We start from the raw sequence: 20,482 nt of genomic DNA, 5'->3' as shown, positions 1-20,482 counted from the left end.
TGTAGCTCTGGAGAAACAAAAGTGTGCTCCATTTCTCTTGCCCAGCTACCCAGACCTGGTTTATGGTGAGCCCACTCCCAAGAACCTCATGTTTATGCCCTGCTGCTGGGTTAGTAGTTTAGACATGGGATCTTCCTTCCTAGCATTCAGATGTGTGCTCCGGCTACTCCAGCACTCCTTTGTGGTGACAGGGCCCTGCGTTAGTCTTCACAGGTTTTTACTAAGCAAGGAACCAGAGAAAGAGGGTAGGTAGTTCTGGGACAGTCTACTCAGTTCCTGGGGACCTGATGGATGTTCCTGCCCCACTGCAGAGGACACCTATGCACTTGGTTTTCTTGTGCTTAGGTGCATTCAGGCCCCAGATCTGTCAGGCCTGTCCTAGTCCCGTCACTGCCCCTGCACGTATCCTGTGGTGACCACCATCCCAGTGCCTTCCTGGGCTGTGTGACTAATCTGCTCAGGGTGGATCATTCCTGCCTTGTGGCCTCTGTGCACTTGCTCTTCTAAGACCATATTACACCTGAACTTATTCCCTAGGTCTTTCACCTGCTTCCTCTCCACTGTCCACTGTCCCCTGTCCCCTGTCCCCTTGGATAAAACCCCATGTGGATCCTTTCTCTCCCATGTGCCTAGAATACTGTTTGCTGCAGGTAGGCATTCAGTAACAAGTTGTTGAATGAATAAATGAACAAATGATTGGTTGTTTTGTCTGTTACTTTACATTTCAGTCTGCAACTTTTTCTCAGCATTTTAGGAGAGCCTTGTACTGATTATACTATTTTCTGTGCAAATGAGATTTGGCAGATTTTAATAATTTGTTGAAGAAATGCTAGTACCACTTAAAATACAATCACCTAATTGCAGGGTTGACAGGAAACCCTGCTGTGTTACTTCTGATAATTGGCTGTTTCTTTTCTTTTTCTTTTTTTTTTTTTTGTATTTTTCTGAAGCTGGAAACGGGTAGAGACAGTCAGACAGACTCCTGCATGCGCCCGACCGGGATCCACCCGGCACGCCCACCAGGGGGCGATGCTCTGCCCCTCCAGGCCGTTGCTCTGTTGCGACCAGAGCCACTCTAGCTCCTGGGGCAGAGGCCAAGGAGCCATCCCCAGCGCCTAGGCCATCTTTGCTCCAATGGAGCTTTGGCTGCGGGAGGGGAAGAGAGAGACAGAGAGGAAGGAGAGGGGGAGGGTGGAGAAGCAGATGGGCGCTTCTCCTGTGTGCTCTGGCCAGGAATCGAACCTGGGACTTCTACACACCAGGCCGATGCTCTACCACTGAGCCAACCGGTCAGGGCACTGGCTATTTCTTCTTTGAGCAGCTCCAACTGTTAGGAATCTCCTTATGCTGAGTTCACATTTACCTTCCTATAGTCCATGAGCCATGGGAACTGCTCTGAATTTTCTTCCCCTTGTTAGTTGTGTCCTCCCACCAACTCTCTTTTATCTGTCTATCATAGGATGTGGGTGTTTTTGGTCATTTCTGTGGGACTCATTGTTCTGGTGGTTCCGTGTGCTTGATATAACTCAGACTTGAGTATAGAATTCCTGGTGTGGTTGGGGCAGCGTGAGCAGAACGGGCCTCCCTCCCTCGCTCCCATCCTTCCTCCCCTTCACTGCTGTTGAATGTCATGGTCTAATGTACACAGCATGTACTAACAACATTGGTACAGCATGGAGGGTGGAGTATTCCCACCCTTTCTTCAGCAGCTCTGGTTCACATCACTCCTGGGTAGCATGCTGAATATCCATGGGTTCTATGAAGATTGAAGATGTCTGAAAAGCTCCACCAATACTGCTGTACAATGTTGAGACAACACCTTCAAGCCTGTCTTTTCATTGAAACACACACACACCCCTACAGTAGGTAATGAGAATTTCTTGCTACTCTGTGTAATAAACACCTTTTGGCTTTTGTTTTCAACAGTTTTTTGTCTCACCTCATCTGGCTACTTTTGTTTTGAGTGTGGTACCTCTAATATCCATCCTTGCTGTGATTTATGGACGATATCTACGGAAATTGACCAAAGTCACTCAGAATTCCCTGGCACAAGCCACTCAGGTAAAGGCCCTTCCTTGGAATGGTCTCCATTGAATGAGCTAAGAGCCAAGGCACCAGTGGAGTGGACAGACCCCAAGCAATGTGCTTAAGCTTTTCAAAAAGTACTTACTTGTCCTTCCATTAGACCCCCAGATCCTAGATACCTACAGTGTTCTGCCTTCTAGACTAGATTACTACCTACTTGTCAGTGTAGATCCACCTTAACTGAACAGTGTATGGACTTCTTACTTCTTACCATCACTATTTCTTGTCAGACAAAAAATCTAATCATATTTTCAAAACACTTTCTGGATAACACTCTATTCTTCCTTAATTAATAAAGGTAGTTTTATAATGCTGTCCAATGTTGCCTTTTTAAAAAAAAATTAAACATAATTGTGGTATTTTCATATTACAAAAAGCATGTATGTTTCTAATTGAAAATTTGAAAATATAAAAAGAAAATAACCTTTGTAATCCTGCTTTTCAATTAGCATTATTAACATTTTGGAGTCTGTCCTTTTTATATATCTTTTTTTTGCATAAAACTATATTTTAGTATTTAGCTACCCACCCTCCTGTTCATCTTTCTGTCTACTTCTATATGTGATGTGCATATGTACAGGTCTGTGTTTCCAAAAATAAAGTTGTTCTGTGTATTCTACTTTGCAGCCTGTGTTTGACTTAGTCATGTATCACAAGTAACTTTCCATCAGTAGTGTCTTAAAAATGAGAACCACATTTTAATTGTGCCTCTAGAAATCTTGAAGTATGACTTTGCTCCCCCTGAAATGTTTTGTGATTCTCCCAGCTAGCTGAGGAACGTATTGGAAATATAAGAACCGTCCGATCCTTCGGAAAAGAAATAGCTGAAATGGAGAAATACACCAGCAAAGTTGACGGTGTGATGCAGCTGGCGAGGAAGGAGGCGTTTGCCCGGGCTGGCTTCTTTGGGGCAGTAAGTACATTGTTCTGAAAGAGTGAAAAATGTAGATGATATCATTGGGAGAGATTTTTATGTTGTGACTCTTGCCATAAATAGAAAATTATTCTATTCTACCTCAAGTCTAAGAATTGCCTTCCTTAAAATATTTTTATGAAAGAAGAGGAAAACATGTAAATATACTGTAATTAAAGACAAGGCGGCAGGTGGTGAGACTCAACAGTATGGGATCGAGCGCCGATTCTCAAAGTAGAGTTCAGATGAGCCACACCAGCTTCACTTGGGAGCTGGTGAGATGTGCAGACTCTCAGCTCCACATACACCTGCTGAATCAGAGACTGCGATGGGACCAGCATTCTGTTTCCTTAACAGATTCTCCACGTCATTCTGATGCAGACAGTTCGAGACCCACTGAGGATTAATAACCTAAGAGCATTTCAAAAAGGAAGTATAAAAAATTGATCATATTGATCACTATGAACTTAAATAAGACGCTGAACTAAAAAATACTACCAGGAGGGAAAATTCAGATGTTCAGACTGATAAGAACTTTGTAGCTGGTTCAATAATGGCCATGATTTGACAGATAGGAAGCAGAGGCCCAAAAGGTAGCAATTACAAGAGACCACATGTCTAACACAGCTAAAGGTAGATCAGAGATCCAAATCCAACTTCTCCATCCAGTCTTTGTCCAGTGAATCACATTAGAATATATAAACACACATGCTAACTTTGTATTCATTGCTTCTAGTTAGGGAAAGAATCCTTAATTTAACTTTTTTTCCTTTGCAAACTGATTAGGTAGAGTAAAATAGGAATCTGATGAGTGCCTAGCTTCTAGGTTTCCATGTTGATGAGATTATTTCTTATAATATTGCAATATTTTTTTTTTTTCTTTCATTTTTCTGAAGCTGGAAACAGGGAGAGACAGTCAGACAGACTCCCGCATGCGCCCGACCGGGATCCACCCGGCACGCCCACCAGGGGCGACGCTCTGCCCTCCAGGGGGCGATGCTCTGCCCATCCTGGGCATCGCCATGTTACGACCAGAGCCACTCTAGCGCCTGGGGCAGAGGCCAAGGAGCCATCCCCAGCGCCCGGCCATCTTTGCTCCAATGGAGCCTTGGCTGCGGGAGGGGAAGAGAGAGACAGAGAGGAAAGCGCGGCAGAGGGGTGGAGAAGCAAATGGGCGCTTCTCCTGTGTGCCCTGGCCGGGAATCGAACCCGGGTCCTCCGCACGCTAGGCCGACGCTCTACCGCTGAGCCAACCGGCCAGGGCATATTGCAATATTTTTAAAGTATTTCTTTATTTGCAATTCAAGTGAAAACACAGTATTTTGGGAAAATCTTGCTGAGCTAGTTAAATGCAGAAAAGAAATTATAGGCCATGTTAATGCTTTTTGCATTTTGGGTCTTTAGGTCCCACCTGACTTCTGTTTTCTTCATTGACAGACCGGGCTCTCCGGGAACCTGATTGTGCTCTCAGTTCTGTACAAAGGAGGGCAGCTGATGGGTGGCGCCCAGATGACCGTGGGCGAGCTCTCCTCCTTCCTCATGTATGCTTTCTGGGTTGGAGTGAGCATTGGAGGTACATCATATAAATGGGCTTGGGGAGTTACAAGTGGAAAATCACATTCTAATTTCTGAAACAAAAATTTTACTTTTCTATCCCTTCACTTCACCTGACGAAACCATTTCCTAGAATGTTATTCCATTGTGACTTCAAAAGAAAAAAGAAAGATATGAGTGTGCTCCTCCCATGTAGGCAAACAGTGCCTTGGTTGGGAAGTTAGGATTTCTGGAGGCCACTTGTTGCTCACTGAGCTCAGGGTCACTCTGGAGCAGTATTTTCTGATGTGCAAAGCTTATTCACTTTTTTTATAGAATGAATGTGGGGAGGAGGAAGGACAATGCTAAACAGGTGTGCACTGGAAACCCACAGTCCTGTGGTGGGGATTGTTTCATGACTGGCAAATCACCAGGGAGTAAAAGTCCTTTGTACACAGTCACCCATGTTCAAAACTAATGACCAATCAAAAAGTATAAGTTAGAAGGTGCATGAAACAGAATTACTCATTTTTGTCAAGAATCTGAGTTCAGTTCTTATTGTCCCTTTGTGGTGCAGGCAGGCAAGTTGTAATGCAGTCTGTGAAGTGTTCTATTCAGTACCTTTCCTGCATCCCCAGTCAACAAGGGTCAGTGGTTTCCTGCTTTTTTTATTTCCTTCCCTTCTTTGAAAACCAAGGTGGAAAGGTTAGATAAATAGCGTGAGGTCTGATTAATGGAACTTGAGTACCCACCTCAGAGTGAGATTTTTATTTTCAGAATTTTCTGTCTACTGGTTAAAGGTAGAAACTATTCCTTAGACACCTGCAGGCAAGTGAGAATAAGTCTAACTTATTAATTTTTTCTTTCATGTATTGTACTTTTGGTGTTATATTTGAAAAGTCATCACAGAACACAAAATCATTTCAGTTTTCTCCTATATTATCTTCTAGACAATAGAAGATTTTACATTTTGGTCTCTAATTCATTTCGAATTAATTTTTGTGAAGGGTGTAATGTCTGTGTCTAGATTCATTTTTCACATGTGACATTCAGTTGTTCCAGCATTATTTGTTGAAGACTATCTTTATTCCACTGAATTGCTTTTGCCCATATATCCAAGATCAGTTGACTATATTTGCCTGGGCCTATTTCTTCCCAATGCATTTTTAATACAACCTGAAAGGTTTTTTTTGTTTGTTTTTTGGGGTTTTTTTTGTATTTTTCTGAAGCTGGAAACGGGGAGAGACAGTCAGACAGACTCCCGCATGCGCCCGACCGGGATCCACCCGGCACGCCCACCAGGGGGCGACGCTCTGCCCACCAGGAGGCGATGCTCTGCCCCAACGGGGCGTCACTCTATTGCGACCAGAGCCACTCCAGCGCCTGGGGCAGAGGCCAAGGAGCCATCCCCAGCGCCTAGGCCATCTTTGCTCCAATGGAGCCTCGCTGCGGGAGGGGAAGAGAGAGACAGAGAGGAAGGAGAGGGGGAGGGGTGGAGAAGCAGATGGGCGCTTCTCCTGTGTACCCTGGCCGGGAATCGAACCTGGGACTTCACGCCAGGCCGACACTCTACCACTGAGCCAACCGGCCAGGGCCAACCTGAAAGTTTTAATCCACAGCATCTTGCACAGATATACACAAATACATGCACCAATATACCTTAGGAAAAATATTTGAATTGCATGTTTTCAGCTTGCAGGAAAGTGTTACAAGTGTGTTCTGGCAGTTGACGAGGACCAGTTTAAGTCATTAATTAAATCATTAATTATTTAATTATGAATTAGTTCAAAGGTAAATTTATTTTTTATTAAAGTACAGTTGACATACAATATTTTAGTAATTTTAGGTGTTCATAGTGATTCTGCATTTGTGACCTAATGATATGATCACCACAATGTGTTTAGTAACTATCTGACATTAACAAACTTATTACAATATAATTGACTGTATTCCCTGTGCTGTACATTATATCCTCATGACATTTATTTTATAACTGAAACTTTGTACCTCTTCTTTTTTTGTGTGACAGAGAGAGAGACAAAGAGAGGGACAGATAGGAACAGACAGGAAGGGAGAGAAATGAGAAGCATCAGTTGTGGCACCTTAGTTGTTCATTGATTGCTTTCTCATATGTGTCTTGACCAGGGGGCTACAGCAGAGCGAGTGACCCTTTGCTCAAGCCAGCAACCTCTGGGCTCAAGCCAGCAACTATGTGGTCATGTCTATGATCCCACGCTCAAGCCAGTGACCTGGAGGGTTTCGAATGTGGGTCCTCTGCATCCCAGTCTAATGCTCTATCCACTGCGCCACCACCTGGTCAGGCTGTACCTCGTTTCCTTCATCTTTTTCACCCATCCTTATACCTACCTCTGACAATTATCATATTTTTCTTTGTATCTGTGAATGTTTTTTTTTTGTAGCATCCACATGTAAGTAGAGTTATATAGTATTGTCTTTCTCTCTCTGATTTATTTCACTTAGTATAATACCCTCTAGGTCCATCCATGTTGTCACAAATGGTGAGATTTCACTTTTTATGGCTGAATAATATTCCATTGTCTATATATACCATATTTTCTTTATCCGTTTATCTATCAGTGGACACCTTTGATGCTTCCATATCTTGGCTATTTCGAGTAATGCTGCAGTGAACATAAGGGTGCATATATCTTTTCAAATTAGTGTTTTCGTTTGCTTTGTATAAATGCCGAAGAAGTGGAATCACTGGGTCATATGGTAGTTCTATTTTTCACTTTAAAAAATATGTATTATATTGATTTTTAGAGAGGGAAGAGAGAAGGAGTGAGAAGCACCAATCTATAGTTGCTTCTTGTATGTGCCTTGACCAGGCAAGCCTGGGGGTTCAATCTGCAACCTCAGCCTACCGGGTCAACACTTTATTCACTGCACCACCACAGGTCAGGCCTATTTTTGTACTTTTTGAGAACCCTCCATACTGCTTTCCATAAAATGCTGAAGCATTTTACAATCCCAACAGTGCATACAAGTTCCCATTTTTCACATTCTACCCAATACTTAATATTTGTTGACTTTTCATAATGACCATTCTGACAAGTATGATGTGATATCTTGTTGTAGTTTTGATTTGCATTTCCCTGATGATTAGTTGAGCATCTTTTCATGTCTGTTGGCTATCTGTATGTCTTCTTTAAGGAAATGTATATTCAAGTCAGAAAGCCTAGAAATTAACCCACGATTATGTGAGCAATTAATCTACCACAAGGGAGACAAGAATATACAATGTGGAAATGACAGTCTTTTCAATAAATAATGTTGGGAAAACCAGATATATGCAAAAAAAGAAAAAGAAAGACGAGAAACTGTACCACTCTCTTCCATCATATACAAAAGTACACTCAAAATATATTAAAGACTTAAATGTAAGGCCTGAAACCATAAAACTCCTAGGAGAAAACATAAGCAGTAAACTCTCTTGAATATCAATCTTAGCAGTACTGGGGTTTTTTGTTTGTTTGTTTTTTGCTACATCATTATGAGCAAAGGAAACAAAGGAAAAAAATAAATGGGACTACATCAAATTAAAAAGTTTCTGCACAGTGAAGGAAACCATCAATAAAAGAACCTGCTGACCAGGGACAAAAGAGACTTTAAGAGGTTCTTGGAATATTTCATGTTACCAAATTTCTTTCTAGTTGTTAGCCTAGTAAAAACTGAATTTTTCTGTGCTTGAAAGGGAGATTTGTTCTTTGTGGATATGAATTTAAAATAAATATTGGGATATTTTATTTTCCTTTTAAGTATAGGATAAGCATTATATATTGTATCTATATGGCTATGTTTTTGACAAGGTAGAATTTTCTCTGTAACATTGTGATTTTAATTCAGTAGTTGATTAGTATGGCTCTAAGTATTTGTAAATCCCCTCATCAACCATGAAATCCTTATTTGAAATCAAAGAAATTGGAGGAGGAGAAGCTGAAGGAAAACAAGGGTGTGAGTCAGGGAATTCTGAACATGGATTCCCAGGTAGCTGCCTCAAAGCCTGTTTTGAAAGTAACAGATTTTATATTTAAAACAAGTTGTTGCCTTTCCCAGATGGAAGTAGCAGATGGCTGTGTCCTGGTACCAGTGATGGATGTCAGCTTCTCATCCTCAGGTCTGAGCTCTTTCTACTCGGAGCTGATGAAAGGACTGGGTGCCGGGGGCCGCCTCTGGGAGCTCCTGGAGAGAAAGCCCGAGCTCCCTTTCAATGGTGAGTCTGAGACGCATTGCTTCCTTTCGCTGGGATTCAAGAAAAGCAGCTTTGGACAGTTAGGCCAGCTCCCTGCCCTGCCTGTGAAGGATGAGCACGACAGGTATGTCATTCCTGCCACATGCAGGGAAGGGTCATCAGAGAGGCGGACAGTAAGAGAGGAAAGACAGCTGCTGGAGGGCCCAGGGATGTCCCTGACAGCGCAGGGCTGACTACATGGTGTGCCGCCCACTGTTTACTGCCCTGCAGGTGGTTTGGTACCACAGACAGCAGAATGGCAGCCAGGTGTGCCAGTAGGAAGGGCCCTTGACAGTTCCTAGATTCATTTTCCTTAGGGATTTTGATGTTTGTGTGGGGGACAGGAGAGCAAGAGGCATCACACATATAAAAGCCTCTAATTTTTTTGGCTTTTGGGGGTGGAGTGAGGAATGCTGGTGCTAATTGTCTAGAACCATCTCTTTCACCAGCTGTTTCCCTGGAAGCCAGTACCCAGGGCTCAGGAGAAGGAGCTGTGAGCAGTAACCACTCCCAAACACTCACTGACCCCTAGGTCCTTATTTGTGAACACCCAGTATTCTCCAGTATCATAGGCTGGAGGAAATAACCCAGGGTCATACCAGGAGAGCATAGCCCCTGATCTCCTCTGGCTCCACAGCTGTTGTGTAATGCCCACGTAATCCTGGAGCAAGGGTGCTACAGAGGCGGTAGCACAGGGAGGGTGGAAGCTAACTCCAGGACTTAATAGCTTGGGCAGGTTCTTGTCTCTAAGCCGCAGGATCCTGTCAGTAGAGCTGGGATTGTAATTTCTACTTCTCAGGGCTGTGCGAATCAAACAGGACCGCAGATATATAGCTTCTTGGATCCAGTGTATGCAGAGCAGGCTCAGAAGAGACATTAGACAGAGGCTTCTGACGTGCCCGGAGAGCTCCTACTCTGGGCTGAGCTATAGTGGGGCTGTCTTCTGTAGTTAGCAAAAGGGAACTAAGTTCAGCTGTGACTTTGATCTTTGCATTAAGTAATTCATATTTCATTTTATGTTTCAGACGGGCTTATCTTGAATGAGAAAAACTTCCAGGGTGCTTTGGAGTTTAAAAATGTGCATTTCACCTACCCTGCTCGCCCAGAGGTGTCCATATTCCAGGATTTCAGCCTTTCCATCCCATCAGGATCCATCACAGCACTGGTTGGCCCGAGTGGTTCTGGCAAATCCACAGTGGTTTCTCTCCTGCTGAGGTTTTATGACCCCATTTCCGGTGAGTAGTTCACCACATTGTAGGGCAGGAGAACTGTCCTGAGCCCTCTAACTCCTGTGTCCTGAAAGAGGTCCGACTGTGCAAAGACTTGGAGGCTGAGAGTTCTGAATGCCAAAGGGATTGTCCCCAGGAAAGAAATCTCTTCAAGAAAGGTGTCATTTTTAGGGTCACAGAACTTCCTTCAGAAGGTCCTTCAGGCATTTTGTATATTTCCCTCAGACCTCTTCAAGTCCTGAGTGACATCCTGAATTCTTCCTTCTCATATCCCATGTGGGGGTCTCCTGAGCCCCTCTCAGGAGGGGGGCTGGGGGAGCTGTTTAGCAGCTACAAGCACCATGCCCACCACCCAGCACCATGTAGCAGGTGCCACTCAGCTAGCTGCTAAGCTCGTGCAGGAACCCAGGGAGCCCCCCAGGAACTCAGTGGTCCCCATGCACACGGTGTCTGCCACTCAGTGACCCCTTCTCTGTGATAGCTGCATTGAAGCTTCTTGAGAAAGCAGGAATTTGCTTATGTAGCTTTCTCATTCTGGTTTTATTTTAACTGGACTGGAGCATCTTTTAGAGCAAAGAACACATTGTTTTACTTCTTAATATCCTTTTTATTGGTATATAATTGACATATATTATATTTCAGGTATATAACAATGATTTGGTAATTGTATATATTGCAAAATGATCACAGTAGGTTGAGTTTATATCCATCACCCCACAAATATCTTTTTTTATATCACATCCTGGAGTAGATATGATATATGTATTGGTTTAATTTTAAATTGAGAAAATTATGTTTTTCAGCAAGAAAACAATTGTTAGTAAAAATCAAATCATGAATTTAAAAATACATCTTGTGATCTCTTTTTTATTATTATTTATTGATTTTACGGGGTGGGGCAAGAAGTATCAACTCCTAGTTGCTTCACTTTAGTTCTCCATTGCTTGCTTGCTGCTTGTCATGTGTGCCCTGAACAGACAGCCCGGCATTTCAAACCGGTGACCTCAGTGTTCCAGGTCGACGTTCTATCCACTGTGCCACTACAGGCCAGACATCTTGTGGTCTTTGTACCTATATTGTTTGTTTAAGACAATGTGAGAACTAGTTATGTGCCAGATAATTTTTCTGACTTGCAGATCCTGGTGCACAGAATCACCAGCTGTGTACAGTGGGTGTCACTGTACTGCTTGCCTCTGAAATCTTGATTTACTCTCTACTTGCTATAAAATTCTGAGTTCAGAAAAATCCTAGTTAGGTGGTGGAAGCAAAGTCAAAATGTTGGCTCTTTAGTTTCTTCATCACAGTGCATAAATCGTGGAGAAAAGAAACTGTGCTTCAATCCCTGCCTTGTGTAGCATCTAGATCACTTAAACGTTTAAATCAAAGACCTCAGGGTTTTGCCAGCTTATGGAAGTTTACAGCATTATTGAGTGCCCTCACTCAGTAGAATTAATTCTGTTAGCTAAACAGAGTTTAGCTACATTATTGGGTTACATTATCAGAGTTACATCCCATTATTTAGAAGCTCTGCCACAGTATCCATCAGATTCTTAGTTTCAGTTAACAGAATCTCCTCCAACTAAGTTCTACAGGAAGGGGTATCTTAATGAGTAATAAAAGAGTTCAAAATTCACTGGCGAGGTTGGACTTCCAGGACACTTCCCAGAACTTTACTGCAGAACCAGGCCTTCAAGGTAGTTGCTGATGGTGACATGGTTAGAAGGCTGAAGAATTAGGCAGCCACTGTCATAGATGCCAGCCTCAAAGCTGTCACCTCTGCCAATATTTATGCAGGTGGACACCTCCCAGGTCGTACCTTTCCCACATAAATCTCGAGAATCAAAGCTTCACAGGTGCATCTTACTGCAGCTCCCTGCATTTCTCCAGGGACTTTGGGAAGCTCTGCGCAGCCTAGGCAGGAAGGCAGATGGAGGAGTGCGATGGGCCAGTTCGCTAACCACTGCAGGGACAGTGGACGTGGGCCATCCAGAAAGGCCCTTGTAGCTCAGAAATTCCTGGAGACATGTTGGGGTTAAATTCTGTCTGGAGATTTTGAGTATACTTTTAATCTTTTAAAAACTGAGTCTGGAATTTTCCCACCAGATCCTTTCTGTGTTTACATTAGTTATTGGCCCCATGACACTCAGTGACTTTCCTTCCTTCTTACAAGGAACTATCAGTCTTGATGGTCGTGATATCCGTCAGCTAAATCCACTCTGGCTGAGATCCAAGATTGGGACAGTGAGTCAGGTAGGAGGAAAGGGGTTTATTTTTTACTGTACTTTCTTTTAAAATTGCTTTTGTCATTGTTTGTTGCTTGGTCTTGGGTCTCTCAAAAGAGAAGGAGTGGAAGTTTCCCAGATGTGTTAAACTAGCCTCACATGTAGGTTGTATGTATACAGTTATATAGAGTGCTGTTTCCTCAAGACTTTCAACACGTTAACCAGTTGAAGCGTTGCCTTTTTACAAAAGCAGGGCTGACACAGATTAGTAATGCAGATAGTCTAGAATAGTGTTTTTCAACCGCCAGTTCTTGGACTGCTCCACCAGAAATTTTGTGCTGGTCTGCAAAAGAGTTAACCACCCTGATGTTGTATGAGGATCACAGACCTAATGATCTTAGTCGAATTCCCTTATGCTCTCAGGTGATTTCTGTCTTACCGGTTCCCCAAATAATTCTCCTATTTTCACTGGTCCCCTAGTGTAAAAAGACTGAAAACCACTGGCTTAGAAGATGGGGAGAGAAGCTAACTGTTTAGCTATACAGACTTTCCCAACTCCCGTTTTATCCCAGTCTCTTGCTGGGTATAAAGGAGTTTAGCAAAAAGCAAGACAAGACTATGGTACAAAAGAGCCAGAGTCCCCCTACGAGAGGTTTCTATTTTCAAGGCAGTATGTTAATATAATATGGTCACTTCCATGAGGCTGTTTTCATAAGACCACATGGCGCAGGGACATTGACACAGCTGTTTATATTTTCATTCGGGGTGTGTGCACAGCAGACCTGAGCCTCTGCATCTAAGCGTCCCCACAGACCTTATCCTCAGCCCCTTCTACTGGGTTGGGGGCAGGTAGGGCAGAGATGGGGTCTCTCAGTAATGTAAGGATATCAGCGGTGCATATTTATGGGATGGAGCAAAGATGGAAGTTTGCTTTTTAGAATCATTCCACAGAGTTCTGTCACAGTGTCATATTCCCATCTAGTTTGTGTACATTTTAAAAAGGAATGTCCTCAGAGGAAGGCAGGCAGCTGGGAAATGCAGATGGTATTCCAGTGCCTCACAGTTCCCCAGGAAAGGGAGCTTGCATTTATGAAGTGCCTACTGTGTGCCAGGCGCCGTGCAGGCATCTGCTGTGGGATCTCACTGCCTTCAGCGTTGTGAGAACCACACATAATAAAATCAATCCTGTTTATGGTAATACATGCACTTTTTTTTTTAAGTCTGCTGGGTGAATTTATAGAGAATGAAGAAGTAGAACCAAGAAAATAGCATCTATTCTGTGGGAGCAATTTAATAGCTTCCTAGATACAAGTACTATACTAAGCTCCACTATATTTACTAGACATGTGTGAAGTCTGTTTTGACATCTGCGATAAATATGTTTTATTTCCAATGTGTAGGAACCAATTTTGTTTTCTTGCTCAATTGCTGAGAACATCGCTTATGGTGCAGACGACCCTTCCTTGGTGACTGTTGAGCAGGTGCAGAAAGTGGCTGACACGGCAAACGCAGCTGCTTTCATCCAGAATTTCCCTCAAGGGTACAACACTGTGGTCGGAGAAAAGGGCGTTCTCCTTTCAGGTACCTCTTATTGCTGCTTTGTAACAAAAAGTCTCTGCTCCAAACATGTCGTGTTGCAATATTACTTTTTAATTAGGCTTTTGTTCTCAGAGTTTATGAAATTAGACTGTCCACTTTCTAAATCTCTTTTGCATGTGGACAGCTCCTCAGTTTCCTTCAGTTTTTACCCAAAAGATGTTCCCACTGAGTGTCCCACTGAGTAGCAGTCAGCCACAGCAGCTTTTTTTCTCATCTGAGAAAAGATGTTTTGCAACCCGAGGTCGTTGAAAACTGTAGAAAATAAGACAGATACAGGGTGGCGGGTTTTGTTCAGGGAAGCAGAGATGAATCAGGAACAGAATTGAAATGGAAAGAGTTCTTTAATCCCCTAGTTTTTACTGTGCATGTTCGGCCAACGGTGACAAACTTCTTCAATAAAGGGCCAGAGAGAAATAAATATTTTAGGTTTGATGGGCCACATGTAGTCTCTGTCACATAGTGTTCTTCTTTGTTGTTTTTTAAAGAACTGAGTAAAATATAAAGCCATTCTTAGCTGGAGGGCCGTGCACAAAGAGGTCCTGGCCCAGACCTGGCCCATGGCATCATTTGCTGTGCCCTGCACCAGACAAATGGGGGACACACTATCACTGTTCCCTGTGACATCAGAGCACACCTGGCAGGTTGTCTTAGGTTGTGGGTACTAGACTTTCAGGAGGGAAAAGAAAACTTATTTTCTATTGCATCAGATTGCAGATGTGGGAAATAAATTTTTTAATTTATTTCATTTTTTTTTTCATTATAAATACTGAAATGCTCCCTTCCATGACAGCTCTCCAGCAGTGCAAGGGCCTTAGCAGGGGTGGGAGACCCCACATCACGGTGAGGGCTGCTGGGTGGGAGTAAAGCAGGAGTCCTGTTCAACACTGAACTTGTTACTTGAGGGTTAACCACAGAAAACTTAACACAAGATGGTTTAAGTTTATTGTGTATGGCTTTTTATAACTATTGACAGTAGAGGAAAAATGTTTTTGCTAGATTTACGAAGTTCCAGAAGGAGAATTAGATATTGCTGTGTAACATGAACTGCTATTGCATCTGAAATGTGTCCCCAGAAGAAAACCAGCTGGAGCTGCTCCTGGTGACATTATTGACATGGAGGAATGGGGGCGGGAGCTACCTGTGCTCTGTCCTGTGAGCACGTCACCTTCTCCCTGGGAACAGATTCTGCATGTCTGTTCCTCTCCCAGGGTTCTCGAGCTCCATTTCAGAGTGACATCACCAGAGGGTTCCATCCACGCTGGCTTTCAGGAAAGAAAGGGCACCTAGCAGTAGGTTCCCAGTGTACTAACTGGCATGGAGGGTTTCTCCTAGCAGAGGAAGCCCTCAGCTGGCTACTCGAATGACCTGCCCTAGTGCCCCCGGCACACTCACTGGGTCTGAGAGGTGGGAGAGAAAGCACTTCCCTGCTCCCTCAAGGGGAGCACAGGGTCGCTTGTCTGAGCAGCATCACACATTTCAGCTATAAATGATGACCTTCTTTTAGATGAAATAACCTCATGTCCAAGAGTTACTATTAATAAGTATTTTCAGCCAATAAAATCAATCAAAAAGGAATGATTTCATCTCCAAAAATGAGATTGGGTTTCTATTACGAAAAAGGTTGGGAGGAGTGTGTCTTGAGTACTGCTCTCTGAGACTTTACCAGTGGTGACTTAGGAGTAGTGTCCCCTGGAGGAAAGGAGGAAGGGTGATATGAGACAGAGGTAAGGAAGGGGAGTTATCACAGACTTCTGTTCACCTCCTCCTGTCCTTTCTGCATTTCCCCATTGCCACCCTCCAGTCTGCTTCCTTGCTTTCAGTAGAATCTGTGCTTTATAGAGGGGGTATTGGTGTGGCTTACTGTGTTACCTCCAATTTCACGCATACACACTAACCACTCTGTATACAGTTCTTCCCCAGGCCAGGTGCATGACATGAAAGTGGCAGGTGTCAGTAGTGCTCGGAGGTAGAATGACCGATCCCAGCATCACTGATGCCCTCTGCTCCTGTCCATTGCACGTACCTCTGGACATCCTGAGCTTCTGCTTTCCCAGCTATGGGTGTTCTATTAGGGGGCAGTGTGTGTAGTGGTTAAAGCATAGCCCCTCACTGTGTAGGTTCAGACCTCAGCGCTGCCACAAAGCGACTGTGGTACCTTGCATAGGTTATCTTGTGCCTCAGTTTTTCATCTATAAAAAGGGAATAGAAATAGGATCCACTTCATAGGATTTTTTAAAGACTAAATGAAATGATATGTATAATGCATTTAGAAAATGAATGGTACATAGGAATGCCTCAATTAATGTAAGCTATGATAATAATTGTTATTATTAACTTTGAGGTTAATGAGGAGACAATATATTTAGAAACAGATTTTTGTCTGACCAGCTATCTTAGCTATGACTAACTGGAAGGAGCTGCCTTCACATTGCCACAGGGCTTATCAGAAAAGCCCATTACCAAGAATTTTTGTTACCGCTTTCAATTTTTTAAAAAAATACTGTCATTGTCAGGTGGGCAGAAACAGCGGATTGCAATTGCCCGGGCTCTGCTTAAGGTAAGCCGCAAGCCACTTGGCTGGGATTTTTTGTTACTGTTTTTAATTAGAGACCTTGTAATTTGTAACTTACTATTTTTCTTCTTTCTGTTTTTTTGGAAGTGGAGGGTGGATACATGGTTGACAGTTCTGGTGAAAGAAGAGTGAGGAGCCCTACTGAGTGCATGTTGTCCAAACTTAACAAGTATTTCTTGGGTATCAGGCCAATACTGTGCTAGTGTTGACAGAGGGAGAAAAGTTTAATGCATGGGCCTTCCATCAAGAAACATAGAGTCTAATTAGTGAAATAGTGATTGTATCAAAATAGCAGAACAGTACAAGTATGCTTCCTTGTAGAATTGGTAATCAGTGCTCAACTGAATAATACTGACTTGAAATACTTGTATAAGACTTTTTTAAAAAATTCTATTAAGTGAAACCAGGGAGGCAGAGACAGACTCCCACATGTGCCCTAGCAGGAGTCCACCCAGAAAGCCCCCTACCAGGCAGTGCTCTGCCTGTCTGGGCCACCGCTCCATTGCTTGGCAACCAAACTAGTTTAGTGCCTGAGGCAAGGCCATGTAGCCATCCTCAGCATCCAGGGCCAACTTTTGCTAGAACCATTTGTGCCATGACTGTGGGAGGAAAAGAGAGAGAGATGGTGGGGGAATAGAGAAGAAGCAGATAGTCGCTTCTCCTGTGAGCCCTGACTGGGAATTGGACCAGGACTTCCACACACCAGGCAGATGCTCTACCACTGAGCCAACTCGCCAGGGCTCCTTATATAAGACTTCTAAGAGGTGAAGGAAAAGCCATTTTACTTGAAAGTCAGACATTGTATTTTTAGGAAATGATAGTCTTCCCCTATGTTATTTAACCACTCTCCTCAGATTTATAGGTGATTTTTAAAAAAGCTTTATTGAAGCATAACTTACGTGCCATAAAGTTCACTAATTTTTAGTGTACTTTCAATGACTTTTAGTAAATTTACAGTTATTCAACCATCACACAATCAAAACAAAAAAGAACATTTTTTTAGAATGTTTCTATCACCCTAAAAAGACCCCTTATAGCTATTTATAGCCTTTACCCATTCCCAGCCCCAGCCTCAGGCTGCCACTAATCAGCTCTGTGTCTTGATTCCCCTTTCTGATATTTGAAATAAATGGAATCAGACAAGATAAGGTCTTTTGCATCTAGTTTCTTTTACTAGCATAATGTTTTTTTCCATTCCTCCATGTGGTGGCCTATGTGAGAACTTTATTCCTTTCCATTGCTGAGTAGTATTCCTTTGTGTGGCTAACCTATGATTTGTTTATCCATTCACTGGATGATGAACATTTGGGTTGTTTCCAGTTTGGGGCCATTGTAACTAGCGCTGCTGCAAATGAATGGTATGGATATGTTTTCATTTCTTGTGATAAACTCCTAGGCAGAGTTAGAATTTAATGTGTTGCACACATCAGCTTAGTCTTATGTTTTTCTGTTTTACATGATACTCCTAACTCTAAGCAGGACCTTGAGAGTGTAGATTCTTACTCACTTTAGATCCCCACCTCACACTGGTAGCTGATTGGCCAGCAGGATAAAACTGCACTATGAACAATATCCAGTCTAGAGACTGCTGTAGTAATGGTTTAAAGTCATCTATTTCTAACTCTTCTACTTTCTGCTTTTCTCAGACACTTAGGAGTTTGTGGTTTTCTTTTTTATATAGCACTTTATTATGATATAATTCACATTATACAATTCACCCATTAAAGGTGTACAATTCAATGGGTTTTAGTGTACTCATTGTTGTGTATCCATCACCATAATCAATCTTAGAACATTTCCATCCCCCATAAAAGAGACTCTCTACCCTTTAGCAGTTACCCACACCCTCCCTATTTCCCTGTTTACCCTCCTGCAGGTAACCACTAGTCTACTAGAGTTTCTATAGCTGTGCCTACTCTGGAGAGTTTGGAGAGTTCCTATAAATGGAGTCATACAATATGTAGCATTTTGTGTCTGACTTATTCAGTGAGCAGGATGTTGTCAAGGTTCACTTATGTTTTATCATGTACAGTAACTCAGTTATTTTAATTACTGAGGGTTTGTGTTTTTCTAATAAAATTGTCTTCTTTTTAATGTTTTATTTTCTACAGAATCCCAAAATTCTTCTCCTAGATGAAGCAACCAGGTGAGGATACCTTAATACTATGTGTAATTGTATTAAATCAAATTCCTCCTTTACCAAAAACTTATTTTTCTGTACTTCATAGTGTTACAGCTGAAAATGCCCTTTTCCGCTCACTTTAAAGTGACTGAGTCTGGATTAATAATGACAGTTGGGAGGCTGAGCCTGGAGTTGAGGGTTCTAGTTGTATTCAGACACAGTTGTGATGAACCCCTAATTCCTCTAACCAGCTACTGTGCAGATTCTTTTCTACTTATATGACAGTAGTTCCATGGAAATCGAGAGTCCCAAACTTCTTTTTTGATATTATCTTTACAATCTAAAATATATCTAGTAGATCCAAGAAGTTACAGTTTTGATCATAGTAAAAATTCACTGTTAATGAAGGGCCACTGTGTGTGTAACAGGAAATACATGCATACACTCTGTGCGTGGCACTGACATCTTTGCTTTCTCACATGGTTTTCCTGTTTAAGTGCACTCGATGCTGAAAATGAATACCTTGTACAAGAAGCTCTAGATCGACTAACGGAAGGAAGAACAGTGTTAATTATTGCCCATCGTCTGTCTACCATCAAGAATGCTAATATGGTGGCTGTTCTCGACCAAGGAAAAATTATTGAATGTGGGAAACATGAAGAACTGCTTTCAAAGCCAGATGGTATATACAGAAAATTAATGAACAAACAAAGTTTTATTTCAGCATAAAGAAGCAATCACTGGCCCTGCCTGGGTAGCTCAATTCGTTAGAGCATTATCCCAATAAGCCAAGGTTGTGAGTTTGATCCCTGGCCAGGGTACATAACAAGAATCAACCAATGAATGCATAGATAAATGGAACAACAAATCGATGTTTCTCTCTATTTTTCTTCCTCTTCCTTACTCTCTCTCTAAAATCAGTAAATTTAAAAAAAGAAAAAGTGATTACTGGTAAATGAATTTGAGAGACTGTAAAGCAAAAGAGTATTGCAGGGAAAAGAAACTTAGAGATGGTATGGAATCTGTAAATTATACTTCAAGTTATCTGAAATATGCCTATATTTTCCAAAGTATATAAACTGTTGTTTTGATTTGTACCTGTTCTCAAGACCTTTTTATTCAGAGTTTTAATAATTAATAACTTTCTAAATGTCTATAGCACTGAAGTTATTTTCATGTTTTGTACTTTCTTTTTTCTTGGAATGTTTTAATATAGCATGGCACCTCGTTTTTGTTTTTGTTTTTACCTGCTGTTATAGATTGAAGTTATTGTCTAATGACAACTTTTAAAAGGGAATTATAAATAAAAAGCCTAATTATTTTAGGCCAGTTTGCCAATCACTGTGTATTCTCTTGGTAGTTTTCTATCCATTTCGGGTTGAATGTTACTAGGTAGCATAATGGAAGATGAAAATCTAACTATTTATTTTACCCTCATACCCTGATGAAGAGATCTTGAGCATTATACATACAGAAATAGTTCATGTCACATGACGAGAAGGGAACATTTATGTTCTCCATCTCCTGTGTCTTCAGAGGTCTGAGAGTTTAGGAGTATATATGTCCCTCTGGGCTGAGCCTGTGGTTGGGGGGGAGGGGGTTTAACATTTTGGCACATGAGAGTCTGATGAGTTTTATATAATTAAAAGGAAGCTTTCTCCTGTACTAAGTAATTCTTAGTTCCCTGGTTATACGGGAAGAAGAAACCACTATTTCATGATAAGCATGGAGTAATATATTGTACATAAGGGAATTTATCAATGAATAAATGAACTTAGTTTTTAAATTAGTAACAGTACATCTGTGACAATCATTTTTTTTTATAAATTTTTATTAATGTTAATGGGATGACATTAATAATTCAGGGTACATATATTCAAAGAAAACATGTCTAGGTTATCTTGTCATTAAATTATGTTGCATACCCCTCACCCAGAGTCAGATTGTCCTCCGTC

The 20,482-nt window shown here is 42.0% G+C and overlaps 1 protein-coding gene across 2 annotated transcripts in view; it reads left to right on the top strand.

The window, feature by feature from the left end:
• The window catches only part of ABCB10 (ATP binding cassette subfamily B member 10), a 30,348-nt gene extending 10,497 nt beyond the window's left edge, over nt 1-19,851 (top strand). For both annotated transcript variants that reach the window (XM_066383606.1, XM_066383605.1), the window contains 10 exons: nt 1,927-2,061; nt 2,852-2,998; nt 4,436-4,571; nt 8,670-8,765; nt 9,809-10,018; nt 12,183-12,262; nt 13,635-13,815; nt 16,347-16,390; nt 18,517-18,551; nt 19,025-19,851. In XM_066383606.1, the coding sequence (XP_066239703.1) occupies nt 1,927-2,061; nt 2,852-2,998; nt 4,436-4,571; nt 8,670-8,765; nt 9,809-10,018; nt 12,183-12,262; nt 13,635-13,815; nt 16,347-16,390; nt 18,517-18,551; nt 19,025-19,256 (1,296 nt within the window). In that variant the 3' untranslated portion in view covers nt 19,257-19,851. The remainder of the gene's footprint in view (nt 1-1,926; nt 2,062-2,851; nt 2,999-4,435; nt 4,572-8,669; nt 8,766-9,808; nt 10,019-12,182; nt 12,263-13,634; nt 13,816-16,346; nt 16,391-18,516; nt 18,552-19,024) is intronic.
• Nucleotides 19,852-20,482: the final 631 nt, after the last annotated feature.

This window comes from Saccopteryx leptura, chromosome 1 (genome assembly GCF_036850995.1).
Source record: "Saccopteryx leptura isolate mSacLep1 chromosome 1, mSacLep1_pri_phased_curated, whole genome shotgun sequence".
In the NCBI taxonomy this organism is placed as follows: domain Eukaryota; kingdom Metazoa; phylum Chordata; class Mammalia; order Chiroptera; family Emballonuridae; genus Saccopteryx; species Saccopteryx leptura.
The sequence above is the reverse complement of the archived record's forward strand: the minus strand, read 5'-3'. Positions and strand labels throughout refer to the sequence as shown.